General features: G+C 53.3%; 1 protein-coding gene across 10 annotated transcripts in view; it reads right to left on the reverse strand.

The window, feature by feature from the left end:
* Positions 1–238: 238 nt before the first annotated feature.
* PLA2G6 (phospholipase A2 group VI) overlaps positions 239–18,293 on the reverse strand; it is a 52,170-nt gene continuing 34,115 nt past the window's right edge. For 8 of the 10 annotated variants that reach the window (XM_049694959.1, XM_033405038.2, XM_049694957.1 and 5 more), the window contains 8 exons: positions 16,441–16,519; positions 13,881–14,044; positions 12,000–12,150; positions 3,572–3,708; positions 3,046–3,200; positions 1,694–1,861; positions 1,087–1,160; positions 239–937 (listed from right to left, as the gene is read on the reverse strand). In XM_049694959.1, coding sequence (XP_049550916.1) covers positions 793–937; positions 1,087–1,160; positions 1,694–1,861; positions 3,046–3,200; positions 3,572–3,708; positions 12,000–12,150; positions 13,881–14,044; positions 16,441–16,519 — 1,073 coding nt within the window. In that variant the 3' untranslated portion in view covers positions 239–792. Of the gene's footprint in view, positions 981–1,086; positions 1,161–1,693; positions 1,862–3,045; positions 3,201–3,571; positions 3,709–11,999; positions 12,151–13,880; positions 14,045–16,440; positions 16,520–18,293 lie in introns of those variants that run through there. The other 2 variants (XM_012536588.3, XM_033405040.2) reach the window with 2 other exon arrangements.

Consider the following 18,293-nt stretch of genomic DNA (forward strand, 5'->3'; position numbering starts at 1 on the left):
GGCTCTCGCTCGCCCTCCACCGTGGGGCAGGTGGGCCTGGCGGCCGCCTCTGCACACCCTCAGGCCCTGATTTGGGGAGGCCTAAAGAGGAGAGGTGTCCCTGGCCCGCGGAGCCTGGGAACCAGAGCTTCCATCCGTCTGCGTGGGCACAGGCAGGTGACAGCCAAGGCTGAAGGTCAAGGCTGAGGGGGGCTGGCGGGTGGGGGGCACTCACACCACAGTGCACACAACACAGGCAAACCAGAATTGAACCATTTATTTCACAGTTTGGGGCAGTCCCTGGAGCCCCTCTCCAGTCATAAACCACTTTCTGTCGGGAAGAATAACTTAAGTCACAGGAGCGACCTTTGAGAGCTGAGGAGAGCTCGTGGGCGGGCGGCTGGGGTGCGCGGAGGGGCAAAGTCGAATGGGACACCCCACTCCTAGGTTTTCCCTCCCGATGGGGTGGTGATGGCCCGCTTCTCTGGCTCCACCCCCAGCGGAGAGGGCAGAGGGTAGAAGGGGTCTCTGCAGCTCCAGGGGCCCGGGAAGAACCTGGGGCCCTCTGGGAGGCCTTAGTGTTTGAGCCACCTTGGGGGTCAGGGAGCAGCCTGAGTGAGGCCTGAGGCTTCCTAAGCTGGAAAGACACAAAGAGCCAGCAGGCGGGGACAGAGCGGGAGAGAGGCCTGAGGACCAGCCTTACGCAGGAAGCCCCGTGCCCCGCTAGGCCGGGGCTGTGGACACAGAGCCGCCTGGGCCTGGCTCTGCCCCACCTCCCAGCTGGGCCTGGGGACAGCTGGGGGCCCAGCGGCCTCACGGGGAGAGCAGCAGCTGGATGAGCTCCTGGAACTGCTCCCGGTGCTCGTAGACGTAGACCTCAGTCTGCCAGAGGGCGTTGACCAGCACCGTGTCATTGACCTCGTCCAGCATGATGTCTGTCCCCAGCTGGGGACTCAGTCTGTCCGGATCAAGGAGGAGGGGTCACCCCCAGGACACTCGGCCTGGGTAGGGGACAAGGGCTAGGACTGGGGCGGACTCGGGACACACAGCACCTCCTTGGGGAAAGGGAAAGTCCAGGCTGGGGACTGGGGCCAGCAGAGCCCTCACCTGAAGTACTGGATGCCAACCATCTCGCACCAGGCCCGGGCCCGGTCCACGGCCCGCCCGTCCGGATCTGTGCACTGGTGAGAAGCAGCCTCTGTGAGCGTCCAGCGCACACCACACACACAGCCCCTGCCTGGGGTCCCCAGGTTCCAGGTTGGCTTAGCCCCCTATCAGCAGAGTGACCTAAGGCAAATCCCCCTTCCTGGGCTGCAGTGACTGTCCCAGCCATGCAGAGGGGCACGGTCTGTGGCTTTGACGGGTGGCTCGGCAGCGTTCAGGGTCAGTGAGCGTGGAGGGGCTGGGTGGACAGGCCTCCAGCTCCCTGCCCCCTTAGCTTTTGTCCATCTGACATTCTGGGCTTCCACATGGGTTGTGTTTGAAGGAAGAAATCCACAGCTAAAAAATGCTTGGAAATCCCACTGGAGGTGGTCACCGAAGGTCCCTGCCAGCATTGAGACGCTATAGGGGAAGGGGAACGCCCCTGCCCCGAGCTGGCTGAGGAGGGTCAACAGAGCCCTGCCATCCCCATGACACCCAGGGCCCCACGGGAAGCCTCATCCTGGGGCTGAGATCCCGAGGGAAGTGGGCCTGGGGAGGGGCCCATACTCACACATTCCACCACCATCTTGCCCAGTTCCTTGGCCCCAAAAACAGTCTTGGCCAGTTCCCAGGGGCTGCTGGGACGGAAGACGTCCACACAGGTCACCGGCACCTGCGGGGACCTCCCTGTCCCCAAGGAGACGACAACGGAGAGTTTCTTCACCTTGTTGCCCTGACCCTGTTGGGACAGGACAGGTGAGAGGAGGCCTGCCCCACAGATCGGGGGCACCCAGGGGTAAGAGAGAGGCTCCCTGGGGGATTGTGAAGAGGAGTACAGGCCTCCTGTGGCAGAAGCACAGCCTGTGCTGCCTCTCTTTTGCTTCAGAACAAGTTCTCCTGCCAATCTTCTGGGCGACCTTGGCAACCCACCTACCCAGGCTCCCCATGCACTCAGACGAGTGATGTTTGAGCACCCTTCCCCATCCCACAGTCTCTCACTGATTCCTTCTTCCTCCAGGAAGCCTGCCCTTCCACATCTGGCCCCTAGAGAGCGCTCGCCTCCCTGCCACCTGCGGTTTCATCAGGGGCTTGGTGATGACCGCAGTGACAACTACAGCCAACAAGGATGCGGCACACTCAAGGTCAGGCACTGTTCTAAATACTTCACAGATAAGAGGCCACGGAAGCCTCACGACAGGCCCCAGGCAGGTACTATCAACAGCCCTAGGCAGTGGTTGAAGTGAAGCACGGGCAGAGACAGGCCCCAGACCCAGAGGCCCCCACACCACACTGCTTCTCCTAATCTGAGTGGGCCTCGCCCACCTCTGCAGGAAGCTCCTCGGGCTGAGGGCCGCTTCTCTTCCTCATGATCACTGACTCTGCACTGCCCCATCCCCAAAGGCCTCAGCATGGGCTCCCCTCCTCTGTGAGCCCTTTCTGAGCCCTCATGTCTCTCAGCAGGGGTGATGCTCCTGGGCCCCTGCACAGTTCTCTGTCACAGCACCTAAAACACTCGGATGGATGTGTCCTTGTTTATGGACTGTCTCCCCTGAATGTGAGCTCCCCGAGCGTGTGTCTCCAGGCCGGGCAGCGTGGCTAGGCCTGTAAACTGGCACATACTGGTATGCATGCTGTCCTCCCCACAAACAGCAGATGCTGTTAATTGATCATAACACCCTTCCCCACCTAGTCCGGATTGGGCCTCAGAATCCCTCTTAGCACAGTGCTTTGGGCAGACACCACCAATCAGGCAGGTTCGAGTGTGACATAAAATTGCTGTTAAGTGCACAAATGAATGAATGCATGAAGAAAAGCCATTTGCTCTCCCAGGAGTCAGCCCAGAGTACAGTCAAGGTTTGCAGAAACGGGAGAGGCCGCTGTGGGCGGTCAGTTCCAGCCCCTCCAACCCGAGGTGGCTCTCACCTTGCGGATCAAGTCCTGGTTGTACTCATGGATCTCCGTCATGGCGTCCAGCGTGGGGTTGTTGGCCAGCAGCCCGCCATCCAGGAAGCGCCCGTTGGGCCGGAAGTAGGTGGGGGCTGCCCCACTGCTCCGGGCTGCCCGCCACACCAGCTGCTCTGCGGGTGGGGGAGGAGGGGGCCCAGTGGCACAAGAGATGTGCGTTTCGGATCTAAGGGTGTGTGTGTGTATGTGTGCGCATGGCACTGTGGGAAGAGGGCGAGGCTGGGGACTCTTCAGAAGCAGGACCGACAGGCCATGCTGTCTGGCCCCGCCATCCTGGTGGAAGGCAGGGTGCAGCCTGCCCGAGGCCTGATGGCTCCCTGGCTCTGCCGACCCTCAGCTGATACCCTTGGGAGGGAAGACCAGGGCAACGGGTGGGATGGTGGTGGGCTGGGGGTGCCTGGCAGCAAGCTTGCGACTCCCACCCACCAACCTGCAGCCTCTCGGGCCAATCGCTTCCCACAGATGCATCGAACATGGTTTTAACCTGAGGGTTGAGGTGGAGGCTTTAGGTTAACGTTCTGGCCAACACGAGGCTCCCGTACACACTCCGGAGCCTCATAATTCCGGAAGAGGTGGAGCTCAGCCGGCTGCCGGTCGGACAGTGTCCCTGTCAGCATCACCCTGGAGAGAAACAAGCAGCAGGACACTGAAGCCACTGACCCATCCGCCCTGGACAATCCACCTTTGGCAATTTTTGTCCAAACCACCGACGCACTAATTCTTAAACTCAGCATTCCTACTTCTGGGAACCCATCCTAAGACACTCCCACATGTGCGGGGAGATAGGCACACACTAGGCTATTAATGGCATTAAATCAAACGACTGGAAACAACTAAACGTCCACCAGTGGGACGGTTCATGCTCCGTGGCTCCTCTGCGCAGTGGGGTCTGTGTCGCTGGAGAACGGCTGAGGTATTGCTTCATGTACTGCTGGATGGTGAGCGCCAAGATTTATATTTAAGTGGAAAAAGCAAGGTTCAGGACAGTGTGTATAATATGCCACCATTTATTTAAAAAGAAACCCCCAAAGACCCTATGTACCTATTTGCTTGGTCAGAGGGTAACTCTGGAAGGACCCATGTGCAGAACCTGGCAACAGTGAGCTGCCTCTGGGACAGGGGGCTGCTTGGGGGCTGCAGCTCCAGGACAGGAGTCGGGGAAGACTTTTCAGCATGTCATCTCTGATACCTAATCAGTGCTCTACCATGTGAGTCTACAACCCATTAAAGAAGACTCCTAACTGTCTCAAGAGACTCAGACATCCTTAAATACCGAGGGGAGTGTAGACTGACACAGCCCCCTTGGAAACTAATATGTATTCAGACCTTTACAAATGTCCTGGCTCTTTTTAAAAAAAATTATTTTCTTTCTTTATTTTTGGCTGTGTTGGGTCTTTGTTGCTGCATGAGGGCTTTCTCTATTTGCGGCGAGTGGGGGCTACTCTTCGTTGAGGTGCGCAGGCTTCTCATTGCGGTGGCTTCTCTTGTTCCGGAGCATGGGCTCTAGGCACGCGCAGGCTTCAGTAGTTGTGGCACGCGGGTTCAGTAGTTGTGGCTTGTGGGCTCTAGAGCACAGACTCAGTAGTTGTGGCGCACAGTCCCAGCCGCTCTGCGGCATGTGCGATATTCCTGGACCAGGGCTCGAACCCGTGTCCCCTGCACTGGCAGGCAGATTCTTAACCACTACGCTACCAGGGAAGACCTGTCCTGGCTCTTTGATCTGGGAATTCCGTTTTGGAAAGTCCAGCCTAAGGGAATAATCTTGGTTACAATGAAAGCTTTTTGTTTAAGGCTATTCATGCAGTGTAATTTATTACAGTGAAAAGTGAATGCTCTACATGGAAATAATAGGAGGGAGTGCCTAAACAATGGAATGTTTTGCAGCCATTTCAAATTACACTAGCAAGGAGTTGAGACTAACACAGAAAGGTGTTTGTTACAATGAAAAATATAAAGAAAAGGGAACAAAAACTACGCATGGGAAAAAAAGATTAGTTTTCCACCTCTAAGAATCTTGTGGAAAGGTTATTTGAACATACCTCTCAATGAACAAAAAATTAAAGGCTGGAAAAAAATTTTTTTTTTATCTTCAAAGCACAGAAGGGGCTTCCCTGGTGGTGAGGTGGTTGAGAGTCTGCCTGCCGATGCAGGGGACGCGGGTTCGTGCCCCGGTCCGGGAAGATCCCACATGCTGCGGAGCGGCTGTGCCCGTGAGCCATGGCCGCTGAGCCTGCGCGTCCGGAGCCAGTGCTCCGCAACGGGAGAGGCCACAGCAGTGAGAGGCCCGTGTACCGCAAAAAAAAATTTTTTAAAAAGCACAGAAGATTGGGTGATTGGGATTGACATGTATACACTGATGTGTATAAAATTGATGACTAATAAGAACGTGCTGTATAAAAAAATAAATTAAATAAAATTCAAAAAAAAAAGCACAGAAGATCTGATAAGATAGAAAGGAAAGATGAGGGTAAACTCTGAGGATAAGCAAGAACTCACAGAGGTAAATGGAGCACAGACTCATCTCTGACCTGAAGGCAGACACCAAACTATCAATTTGAACTTCCATGCTGATGGCCTCATGGGACCAGAGGGACAGAAGTCAAAGCCCAGGGTTCACTGAAGGTTAGGGATCTAATGGGAGACCCTCCCCACATTAGATTGTAATCCCAAAGGGCTACCCTCTTGGATAAGGGTTAAACCAGAAATAAACCTGCCCCTTTCCCACGCCTGGAGGCTGTGAGTAAAGTTGGCTGGCATTAAACAAAGAAAGGAGAAAAAAAAAATCCCTGAAAATGTATAACCACAAACTAACCCTCCTGCAGATCTGTAGTCTAAATTCTCATCACCTGGGGGGAAGTTCCAAAACCTTCATGCCAAGAATTTAGTTACAGTGACCCTAGATGCTACTGTACATGGGTACCTGGAGGATACAACATAAGACACTCTGGAGAAGATACCCTCACTCTAGGCTTCACAGAATCTGCACATATTTCTCAACACTAAGGAATACTACACAGTTCCAAAAAAGGTGGGGGGGGGGACGTCAAGAAATAAAACACCATGAATAAAAATAAGCATAAACAACACATACCTACATAGACAGCAGTTATTTGAATCCTCAAACAAAGACTGTAAAACAGCTATGCTTGGGACTTCCCTGGTGGCACAGTGGTTAAGAATCCGCCTGCCAATGCAGGGGACACGGGTTTGAGCCCTGGTCCAGGAAGATCCCACATGCTGTGGAGCAATTAAGCCCATGCACCACAACTACTGAGCCTGCGCTCTAGAGCCTGCGAACCACAGCTACTGAGCCCGCGTGCCACAACTACTGAAGCCTGTGTGCCTAGAGCCCATGCTCCACAACAAGAGAAGCCACCGCAATGAGAAGCCCATGCACTGCAATGAAGAGTAGCCCCCGCTCGCAGCAACTAGAGAACGCCCACGTGCAGCAATGAAGACCCAATGCAGCCAAAAATAAATAAATAAAATAAAATTATATATAAAAAAACCCCACCTATGCTTACAATGTTGAAAGACATCAAACACAAGCTTGATAATATTTTCAGGGAATAGAAAATTATAAGTAATGACCTAGAAGATCTGAAGAAAAAACAAAGAGTACTTCTAGAAATTTAAATAAATAAATAAATAAAAACTCAATGAATAGGTTAAATGGAAAATCAGATAAAGTTAAAGAGAGAATTAGTGAATTGGAAAATAGGTAAGAACAAATTATCCAGAATGCAACGCAGAGAGATAAAATGAAAGAATATACCGGAGAAGTTAAAAGACATGAAAGACAGAAAAGCTCTAACATTTTCAACTGGAGTTCCAGAAGGAGAGGCAAGAGAAAATCAGGCAGAGGCCAGGTTGAACCGATAATGACTCAGGCTTCCAGAACTGAAGAAAGACATGAATCCAAAGATTTAAGAAGGCCAACAAATCCCATGCAGGATAAATTAGAAGGAATTCATAACTAGATATATCTTAGTGCAGCTGTAGAGCACCAAAAACAAATAAACCAACACATAAATAAAAGCAGCCAGAGGAAAAAAGACTACTTACTTTCAAAGGAGTAAGAGTTAAATTGAAATTGACTGCAAGTGTAACAATGGATGCTAAAAGGCATAGAATGATATCTTTCTTGTTCTACAAGAAAATCACCAGCCTAGAATTCTATACTCAACAAGAATAAGAGAGAAATAAAAGAATGTTCAACTGATAAGGGTGAAATACAACTAGTTTCAAATGATGAGAGTGAAATAAACTTATTTTCAAACAACTCTGCTAGTGGAGAATTCACTACCAGCAGACCATCTCTATGGGAAAGGCAAAAGAAGATACTTTAGGCAGGAGGAAGGTGGTCACAGGAAAGACTGTAAAGCAAAGAAGTGATACACATGTATACATACACACACACATACGCATACTCATACACATACACACATACATGAGCTGGAGCCAGCTCACGCTGGCTTGTGAGAACCTATTGCTAAATCTCATGAGCTGGTTGTTAAACTGTTGGTAGCTTGAAATCAGCCATGGTGGGGGTGTTTACGCCATGGGAATTGGCAAACACTAAAAACCAGGGTTTTATCCCCCTAGAGATCTGGTTTCCCAGCTCACCACTAGATAAATATAAATAAACATCAACTTCAAAAAACAATATCTTGTGAGGTTTTAAAAAAACAAGATAGATTTAAAATTCAGAAAAGTAATTATTGGGTTGGCCAAAAAGTTCGTTTGGGTTTTCCCGTAAGATGGCATGGACCTAGAGACTGTCATACAAGTGAAGTAACTCAGAAAGAGGAAAACAAATAACGTATATTAACGCATATATGTGGAATCTAGAAAAATGGTACAGATGAACTGGTTTGCAAAGCAGAATATAGATACAGATGTAGAGAACAAATGTACGTACACCAAGGGGGGAAAGCGGGGGGTGGGTGGTGGTGGTGGGATGAACTGGGAGATTGGGATTGACAATCACTGATATGTATAAAATGGATAACTACTAAGATATGTAATGTATAAAATGGATAACTAATAAGAACCTGCAGTATAAAAAATAAATAAAATAAAATTCAAAAAATAAAAAGAATGATTTGTGCCGTCCAAATTCTTCTGCAATTTTCTTTAAAAAAAAAATCCTTGATTATCTGAGGGGGGATAATGGTATCAGTTAAATTTAGACTTCTATAATATGCACTAAAAAAAAAGACAACAGAAATGAGTGCATAAATTTCAAACTATTGGGTTGGGGGTGGACTGTAATGATTAAAACTATTCAGTAAATCCCAAAGAAGGCAAGAAACACGGAACAAAATAGGATCGCATATGTCGTCCCCCAAATATGAGTAATTATGTAAGTATAAATGGACCAGCCACATAAACTATTAGATTAACTATAGGAAGGCTCTGATAGCCAAACCAATCAGCTAAAACAGACTTAACTAATTAAATAACTTAAATATATTACTATGCAATAAAAATCTATAAATACACTAAATGCACAGATCAGATAAAGAACAAGTCCAACTATAGGCTATTTACAAGAGAGACGTGTAAAACATAGGGATCAAGAAGGCTGAATTAAAGCACGAGCACAGACACACCACATGCAGATATAACCAATGAAGGCTAGGATAACTATATTAGTATCAGACAAAGTCAAGGCAAAAAGTATTCTGAGAGGGCTTCCCTGGTGGCGCAGTGGTTGAGAGTCCACCTGCCGATGCAGGGGACACGGGTTCGTGCCCCGGTCCGGGAAGATCCCACATGCCGCGGAGTGGCTGGGCCCGTGAGCCATGGCCACTGAGCCTGCGCGTCCGGAGCCTGTGCTCCGCAACGGGAGAGGCCACAGCAGTGAGAGGCCCGTGTACAGCAAAAAAAAAAAAAAAAAAAGAATAAAAGTAACAGGTGTGTAAGACTGCTATAGATAAAATTATAAAACTGTACTGACAAACTTTCAACAAATGGAATGTTTTGCTATGTTCCCTAATTGGAAGACTTGGTGTTTTAAGATGTCAATTCTCCCCTAAATAAGCTCACAAAAAACTCCTATATATATAATAGATAAACAACAAGGTCCTACTGTAGAGCACAAGGAACTATATTCAATATCCTATAATAAACCGTAATGGAAAAGAATATGAAAAAGAATACATGTGTGTGTGTATAACTGAATCACTTTGCTGTACACCAGAAACACAATATTGTAAATCAAGTATACTTCAATAAGAAAAATATAAAGCATACAGATTCAATATAATCACAATCAAAATCCCAACAGGATTTGCTTTTCTGTAGAATCTGACAGTCTGATTCTACAATCTCTATGGAAGCGCAAATAGCAACAAGTAACCCACATCTTATACGGCACTTCTACGTGCTAGGTGCTTTTTACGTGCTGTATAAACACAACTTTTTTACTTCTCGTGTAAGCCCCAGGAAGCAGGCAGTATATTATTCCCATTTTCGAGAAAAGGAAACTTCAGGGTACATGCTCTTAACTACTTCCCTAAAGGGCCTCCAACAATAGTTCTGAAGAAGGACAAGGTGGGAAGCCCTGCTATAAACTTGTTATAAACACTGCAGAATAAGGGCTCCGTGGTCAAAAACAGACCCAAGAAGGACCCTGGACCCACTAGGAAGCAAGGCCTGCAATGTGGAGGGAAAGACAGACTTTTCACAGATGAGGCTGGGGAAACTGGTTATTCATGGGGAAAACAGGAAATTGGATTTCTCCTGATACAAAAATCAACTCCAGGTTGATAAAAGACCTAAACGTGATAGGCAGATGGAGGGAGCTTCCCGACCTGAGACCCAGGAAGGCAGCTCCGTGCCTCCAGTTAAGGAAGCACAAATCATAATAAGGAAAACATTTCTAAATTCTGCTGCATTAAGAACATCTGCTCGGGCTTCCCTGGTGGCGCAGTGGTTGAGAGTCCGCCTGCCGATGCAGGGGACGTGGGTTCGTGCCCCGGTCCGGGAACCTGTGCTTCGCAACGGAAGAGGCCACAGCAGTGAGAGGCCCGTGTACCGGAAAAAAGAAAAAAAAAAAGAACATCTGCTCATCAACAAAACACCGTAAGGAGAGTGAAGACAAGTCTAGAGTGGGAGAAGAAATCCATCAAAGGACTAGTTTTCAAAATATAAAAAAGAGAATTAAGAAGCCTCATAACCCCCAACACACAACCCAATTGTGCCCAAAATGGGTAAAACACTTGAATAGGAACTTTATAAAAGAGGAAATGCAGATGGTCTCTAAACATATGAAAAGGTGTTCAACCTCACTAGTAATCAGGAAGATGAAAATTGCAATCAACAGAGACAGTATCTTTCACCCCAGATTTATAAAGACAAAAACGTTATAAAGCTAAATTGGTTTGACAATAACCAACGTTAGCAAGAATGCAGAGTGCCAGGAACTCTCAAACATTGCTAATGGGAGTGGAAACAGAAACCACCACTTTGGAAAACAGCTGGGCAGAATCTAAGGGTTGAGGCCAAGCAGACTTGGCAGCTCTACTCCTAGGCATGTGCCCCACGGGGTCTTCTGATAAGTCCCAAGATGTCCACTGCAGACTCAAGAGGCCCAAATGGAACGACCCAAGTGCCCGTTGAAGGTATCTGGAGACATAAGCCGTGGGGGCAATAGTCATATGAGCCGTGAGAATGAATGAAGTACAGCTTCACCCAACAGTAGGGACCATGCTGACTAATGCGGCATTGACAGAAGGAAGGATAACACACAGAAGGATTCCGTCCAAGCCCAGAGACAGGCAGGACCGGAACCGTGCTCAGGGCTGCATTCAGGTGCCGAAACTAGACAGAAAGTCCAGGAAATCCGGGTCACAGGAGAATGGTTACCTCCGTGGGAGGTGGAGGGAAGCAGGACTATGATGGGGGCCGGCACACACTCAAGGGGCTTTTGGACTTGGCTCGTGGTCATATCTGGGTGTCTGCTTTAGAATTATTCATGGAACTGTTTAATGTCCTTTTCTAAATGTATGTTCTATTTCACCATAGAAAAGAAAAAAAATGTCTAGGATAAAATATACAAAAAATGTTTTTCAAACATTCACTTTTGGTTAATAAATCATGGATATTTTCCTCTTCTTTTTACTTTCCAAAACTTCCAAATTTTCTTAAAAGACTATGTGTTATTATTAAATGGAAAAAAAAAAAAGCTTTACTATGAAAAGAAATCCTCCCAACTCTCCAGGGCTCGCTTACACCTCACTTCCTCCAGGAAGCCCTCCCTGACCACCTTGTTCTCAGTCCTTTCTCCCCCTTGCTTCCACGGATAGTCAGTTGCTGAACACTTTTCAGGGGTCTGCTCTGGGGCAGGCACTGTGCTAGATGCCGGGGCAACAGAAAAACAAGGCAGTCACGTTCCTGCTTCACGGAGCTCACAGTCTGGCAGGCGAGCCAGGCATTAGGCAGACAATAATGTAATTCCAGGATGGGCAATAAATACTACAAAGAAGTGGTGGTGCTGAAGGTTCTTCTGGGACCTCTTAATAAGCACATGCTGTCTTGCGTGGCTGCCATTTTTTTAGGTCACTTATCTCCTAACCAGATCGTAAGCCTTCCCACCTGATGGTTGCATCACCCCATCACACACACACACAGGCAGTGCCGGGGGCAGAGCTGTGCTCAGCAAGTGTGTGTGTGAGGGACGAGAACCAACCCCCTTTGACCCAGGGATGTGCTTGCTGTCTGGGTGGAAAAACATCAGACATGGGTTGAGGGTGTTCTGCACCTGTGTTCCCCAGCCGCCCCCCCACCCCCCATTCAGCTTTCATCACACCAGGGCAGGGAGTCCTCTGCTCCAAGGAAGAGCCGACGGGGTGCATGGCTGGGGCCAAAGCCTCTGTGCTCCCGAAAAGGAGGGGGAGGAGGCTTACTTGGGTTTCTTGACATCCGTCATCTTGGTGTGCTCTCCAAACTCCCGCTTCAGGAACTCCTCCAGGGGCCCTGACTCGTAGGGCCGAGAGCCCTGGAACACCTCATCCTTCATGCGAAAGTACACACCACGCATGTAGGCCATGGACTTGCCTAGGAACAAGGGGGTCGGAGGTGGGGAGAGATGCGAGGGCTGCCCTGACAGGGGGCCTGAGCACAGGAACCAGCGGGGTGCGGGGGCAGATTTACCAAAGCACCAACCAAGCTGGGGCTCCTGGGACCATCCTCGCAACTTCCCCACAGGCAGAAACCCCCTTCAGCAGCTCCAAGGCTCGGCACTTAACCTTGTACTCGTAATTTGTATGTTTTCTTTAAAGAAGGGGTCCTGAACGTGTAAAAGCTTATAAATCTAGATCCACCCCATTTGCCGTGGAGTAGAAAGACCAGCCCTGTCCCGCGAGAACAGACAGCTTCCCAGGGGCAGGTTGCACCTCACAGTATGGAGAAGCTGCCCAGCACGCCTCAGGTGGCCCAGGGGTGTGCAAGCGGGGGGCTGCGGAGGGGAGGGCTTCTCAGATCCCTTCCATAGCCCCCGGGCACCTGAAGACCCTGCATGGGGGATAAATGTCCCCTGAAGAAGGAAGTGACCCTTTCTGGAGGAGAAACTAGAACCTCCGCCCACTCTGCTCCACGCCCAGATCTCATGCCCAGCCGGGCGGAAGCCAGCCCTGAGCTGGCCCTTCTCTCAGGGAAGACCAGAGAGGGGACACGGGGCCCCAGAGGCCAGGGGACAGAAGTCCCAGCAGCTTTGCCGACATAATCCTCCTCCTCCCAGGGCCCCACGGGACGCTGCTCTAGGTCACCTCCTGGGCTGGCTGTGCCCCATGTCCCTCCCACGCACACCCTGGGTGCCGGGCCATGGCCTCCTCACACTGGGAACACCCGGGTGCCTACGCCTCCCCCATGGGACCCGGGGCTCCTTGAGGTGGGGCGTGCACCTGACTCAGCCCTGCACACCTAGCACCCAGCACAGGCCTGGCCCGAAGGCCTTGATGTCCTGGAGGGGGAGGGTCCTCTCCTGGTGCCTTCAGATCTGCAGGACGAGTTGGAGGGCATGGAACCCAACCCAGGCAGGGATCCCCAGTCAGGGATGCTGAGACAATTCCCGCCGGGCGGTAGCTCGGTCGGAGGGGGCCCCCCACACGCAGCATCACGCAGCCCAGACAGCTCCATAAAGGAGACACTGCTCGAGCCGAGACAAGGCCTAACCGGCAGTCTGTCCAGTAAGCAAAATGCCCCGTCACCTCTGGGAGGTTGTAGTGACAGCGAACTGCGTGGGTTTTCTGTGTCGCTGGGGAGTGCTGGGATGGGCGTCCTTGGGACTCCTAGCCCCAGCAAGCCCTCCAGTGGGCCGTGTGACTTTGGGTCACCTCTCCCCCCAAGGCCTCCATTACCCTGTGTGGGTAAAATGAAGTGTGCAGACTAGGGCCCTGGCATTTGTGACCCCTCCAAGTCACATTCCTCATTCCTGAGGCCACCAACTCCACCCACCCTCAGAATGCTTTTCCTCATTTCCAGCAGTTCTGAGGCCCTTCTGTGTCTGCCTTGCAGGGGCATGGCAACAGGTATAAAAATGCTCCCAACGCTGAGAGTGAAACCAGTTCTGTCCTCTGTCGCTGGGTGGGCATCACCCTAGCCCACCCCCCAGCCCTTCCTCCTTCCAGCCTCGGACCCCAACACCCCAGCCACCCCCCGAAGGGCCTGTGGGCCCTCCCCTCCCCCATGACGTTCTCCGCAAAGCTCGGAGAACAAACTCAGCCCCATTTGAGGGCAGGTCTCAGCCCCAACCCGTCCTGCCTCAGCAGCCCAGGGGTTGCCCTCACCGTGCAGGATGGCCAGGGCCAGGATGCCCCCCGTGCTGGTCCCCGCCACCCAGTCGAAGAGGTCCTTGGTGGCGATGCCCGAGGCCTTCTCAATGGCAATGAGGAGCTGGATGATGACGAGGCCTTTCACGCCCCCTCCGTCCAGGCAGAGCAGGTGGTCGCGGCTGTGGTGGGGACAGCAGTGGGAGAGAAGAGGGTCCCATTACAGCCGGCACTTTGCGTGCCGTGTCCCTGAGCACCTGCGCCGTGGTAGCCGCTTGAGCGCGTGGAGACCAAGCCCTGCAGAGCTCGTGTGCTACTGGGGCTTTGGGGAGGCGGTAGCGAAGTCCGTACAGGAATAAACACAGGACTTCAGGAGGCGAAAGGTGCAATAGAGAGACAGACACAGGAAGGTGAGGGCAGCAGGGGGCAGGGAAGACTTCCCTGGCCATGTGCCACCTCGGCAGACGCCTGGGTCTGTCTCCCACACTTTGAACAGGTGCTCCCCAAGGCCACTTGGTTTTGGTCAGATCCAGATCCCCAGTCCCAGACCTGACCCGAAGCAGGTGCCTGATAAACGTCTGAATTAAACAAGGCTGGGGGAAGGGCTGCTCTCCCGCGGCCAAAAGGAATAGGCGTCCAAGAAGGTCAGGCCCCTCCAGCCGGGTGGGAGCAGCACGGGGGAAGGACCGTCTGTGCGTCAGGAGCCATAAGGAGCTTCCACCAGCATGAACTCACTTAAATGCTCCAAACCCCTTCCAGGTGGATACTCCCTGTCACCCTGTGCATATCTGTGAGGACACGAAGCTCGGAGTCACACAGGTGGATCTGGACCGGGGTCTGTGGACTCCCGGGTCACACACTCTCCAACACATCCTGACCCGTCTCCCTACGGCCTGCCACGCCCAGCCCCTGCCCTGGGGAAGAAGGCCTCTATCGTCTGTGCTCAGACCTGGAACCTTCCTTCCGGTCTCCTCCTCTTCTTTCTATCCCAGCTTAAATGTCACCACTGAGAGAAGCCTGCCCGAGAAGCCTGCCCGATGCCATCGGGACGCTCCCGCTCAGCCCGCCCCTGCCCCGCCCACTTCTGTGGTGCAGAGCCCTTCTCGCTTCCATCCACAATTGCTTTTGGTCACTTGTTTGCTGCCTTTCTTCCCCCCATGAGGGCAAGGCCCGGCTCTGCGGGTGGGAGGCGTCCCACGGACACACAGCTGGTAGATGAAGGAGCCTGCGCCGCCCGCCTGCGGGGTCCCTCATCTTTTCCTGGACAAGCTGCCCAGCCCTGCAGCAAGCCCAGAGCGTGTCAGAGGAGGCAGTGCTGTCGCCGGAGGCCTGCAGGGCCCCTGGCCAGGGAGGCTGGAGCAAAGAGGCAAGAGACCTTTCTGAAGATGTGGGGCTGGCAATGGAGGGAGCAGGGCTGAGCTGTGTGGCTCAGAGACCTGCGTGGGGAGGTCCTCACACACCTGCGTGGGGAGGTCCTCACAGGGGTATCCTGACTCTTGTCTCAGCCCCACCTCTAGGGAGGGCGCTCAGGCTGTGCAGACTCCCCAGCCCTGCTGGAGAATCTGCCGCCTCCTTCCTCTTACTGGTGGGGACCTGTCAGTCCTCGGCCCCTGCGCAGGGGTGTGTGTGGGAGGGGGGGCGCAGTGGGAGGGAAGGGGGAGATGGCCAATAGGGCAGGTGCACCCTCAGGGCACATGGCACAGGGTGGCCGAGGAAATGAGTGGGCTACAGCAAGGGGAGGCCGAGCCTTCTGACGAGGAGAGGCCCAGCCACCGATGCGGCTGCCTGGTCCTGGGAGCTGCTTCTGGGAGAAGAGAGCTTTCCCTGCAGGGGAGGGCACTAGGGGTGCAGCCAGGAGAGAGCCTGCAGGAGCAGAAAGGGCATGGACTCGGAAGCCCTGGGTTGAGTCTGCTCTGACCTTAAACAAGTCACTTAACCTCAAGTTCTGCATTTGCAAAACAAGGTTACTAATGCCTCCCTAGGAAGGCTGTTAGGCACACAGGATAGTAAAAAACAGAGAACTGATAAACCACCTCCAGCATTACAAGGAAGGGTGGAGAGAGCACAGCTGACAGGAAACACGTTTGTCCTGGTAACTCGCCGAGCTGGTGGGCACTGATTCTGACAACCACTGTCACCAGGGACTGTCCTCAAGGACAGGGCTTGGGTTTCTTCCCTTTGTGCCCATCACCCCAGCCTGCCTCCTAGAATGGGCCTGGGTATACGGCAGATACTTGGGGAACCAACCCACCCACTAGCTCTTGGAGGGAGGCAGGGTCAGCATCAGGGCAGCTGGGGGCTCCCTCCAGAGGAGAGCGGGGCCATCTCCCCCGACAGTCCATGACAGGGTCGGAGAGAGAAGGGACAGGGCCGCAGCCAGCTCCACTGTGTGGCCCGGAACCGGCACAGTGATTGACGGAGAAGCAGGCCCAGCCTCCCTAAAGACTCAGTCTCTTTGCTGTGAACTACAGAGAGTGCGAGCTACCCTGCAGAGCCAGAGACAGACTAGAAAAAGTCCCACACCTGCTGCATGGCACCCGGCAGAGGCGCTGCCCATGAGCCTGCCCCCGACACTTACGTCCGCTTCTCGTCCCTCACGGAGCTCAGGATGAAGGCCGGCTTCCGGGCCCGGGAGATGTGCATGAGGTCCTGCAGTTCTGTGAGGCACAGGGCAGGGGGGGCTGGGGCCAGGCACGTGCCGCTCCCCGCCCCCCCATGGGTCCTGAGGGCAAATCTGGAGCTGTGCCCTTACCCCACTGTCCCTAGCAGGAGCATCCACCTCCCACCCCCTGGAAGGGCTCTTCATCCCAGGATACAGCAGGGCCAGAGGCCACAGGCCCCTCAGGGAGCGATGGGCTGGAATGCAGAGGGGAGCCCGCTGCTCTGGGAATGGCGCCCCACCCTGCCTGGCCAGCTCCCGATTTCCTGTGTCTTCCTCGCAAAGCCCCGAAGCACAAGCGCCCCCCACGTGCCCTGTGTGTGCAGTTCACAAAGCATTTCTTCCTGCACAGGAGCCGGTGCTGCTGACAGCCACCGTCACAGAATCATGGCCCCCAATTTACAGATGAGACTCAAAGAGGTTATACAGCTCGTCCAAGGTCATTTAGCCAAAAGGGCAGAGTTAGGACACTCCTCGGGGTTTAACTCCATGAAGGAATGGAGATATCCCGACCATCTTCCAGATGCCTCTTGCCCTGATCCCAGGTCTGGAAACTTCCTCAGCGGCCTCAGATCGGATGCACCCACCCGTAGCATCCACGTTTGCCCCCGTGCCCAAGGCCCATCCCACGCCCACCAAATGGATTAGCTGCCCTCCGGACAAGCAGCCCGGCCCCAGGTCGCCTGGCCCAGCAGTGTCACGTCATCCCGATTCTGACGGGCCCTTCCCACAGCTGTGCATGGAGTCTAGAAGCAGCAAAGCAGGACGGCAGGCTGGCAGGCAGTGTGTCTCCCCCCTCACCAGGGCAAGTGGCCAGAGGGGACAAGGTAAGTGGGAGACTGGCCACGAGAGGCGTGGACAGAGCACCAGGGAGAGGGACGTGCAGCTGAGAGAAAGGAGCAGTGGGGACTAGAGCCGCAGCTAACCTGGGGCACCGCGGGCTCTGCGGCCCCTCTAGGCCCAGGGCATTACCCATCTGACGCCGCGCCCCAGGCCCACCATCCAGCCTGGCTTAGGTGGCTGATTGCCTGTAAAATCGAGAGATAACGATGGGGGGCAGGTCCTGGGTGGGGAGGGGCAGGGGGAGGAGAGAGGCGGAGCCAGAAGGACTAACTGTGGCTGCCAGCTCTGCCCGTCCTGAGCTCCAGGGCTGGCCGGGGTATCCTGGCTGAAGATGCTGGCGTCTGATTCGCCAAGAGTTAAAAAAAAAAAGCGCCAGCGTGCCAAGGATCGGTCTCTGACTGCCCTGTTCGGGGAAGCCCACTCCCAAACAATCCGGGGCCCTGGGTGGGCCAGCCCACAGAAGCCCAGAGAAGGTCTCCGCCTCCTCAGGGGCTGTCTCCACGGACACCAAGGATGCATGGGGCAGATCCTGGTTGCCTGGCCAGTAGGTCACCAAAGGGGCCGGAAGAGGAGCACACAGAGATCTGACAGAGATTCAGCACCGTGGCCGAAATGCTCCCGGTCACAGCCAGAGGGCCGAGGGCTCTGAGCCACCACCAGCACTCCTCACTGCCCACCCGAGCTCCCAGGACACAGAGAGGCCAAGAAAGTCCCCACCTCATGGGTGTCCAGGGTACCCTCTGGGGGAAATGGACCGCGGGCCATCAGCCAGGGACCCCAGCAGCCTCTGGGCGCTACGGGTTGCTGGCTGCACCCGAGGCTGACAAGTGCTGCCCACCCTCCTTTGCTTCCTTCAACAACTTCTCCCATGCGGCCCCGTTTCCTTCCCACAGGGACTGCTCTGACCTAAGGGCCTGGGAGCCAGGTAG

The sequence above is a fragment of the Orcinus orca genome, chromosome 11 (assembly GCF_937001465.1).
Source record: "Orcinus orca chromosome 11, mOrcOrc1.1, whole genome shotgun sequence".
NCBI lineage: Eukaryota > Metazoa > Chordata > Mammalia > Artiodactyla > Delphinidae > Orcinus > Orcinus orca.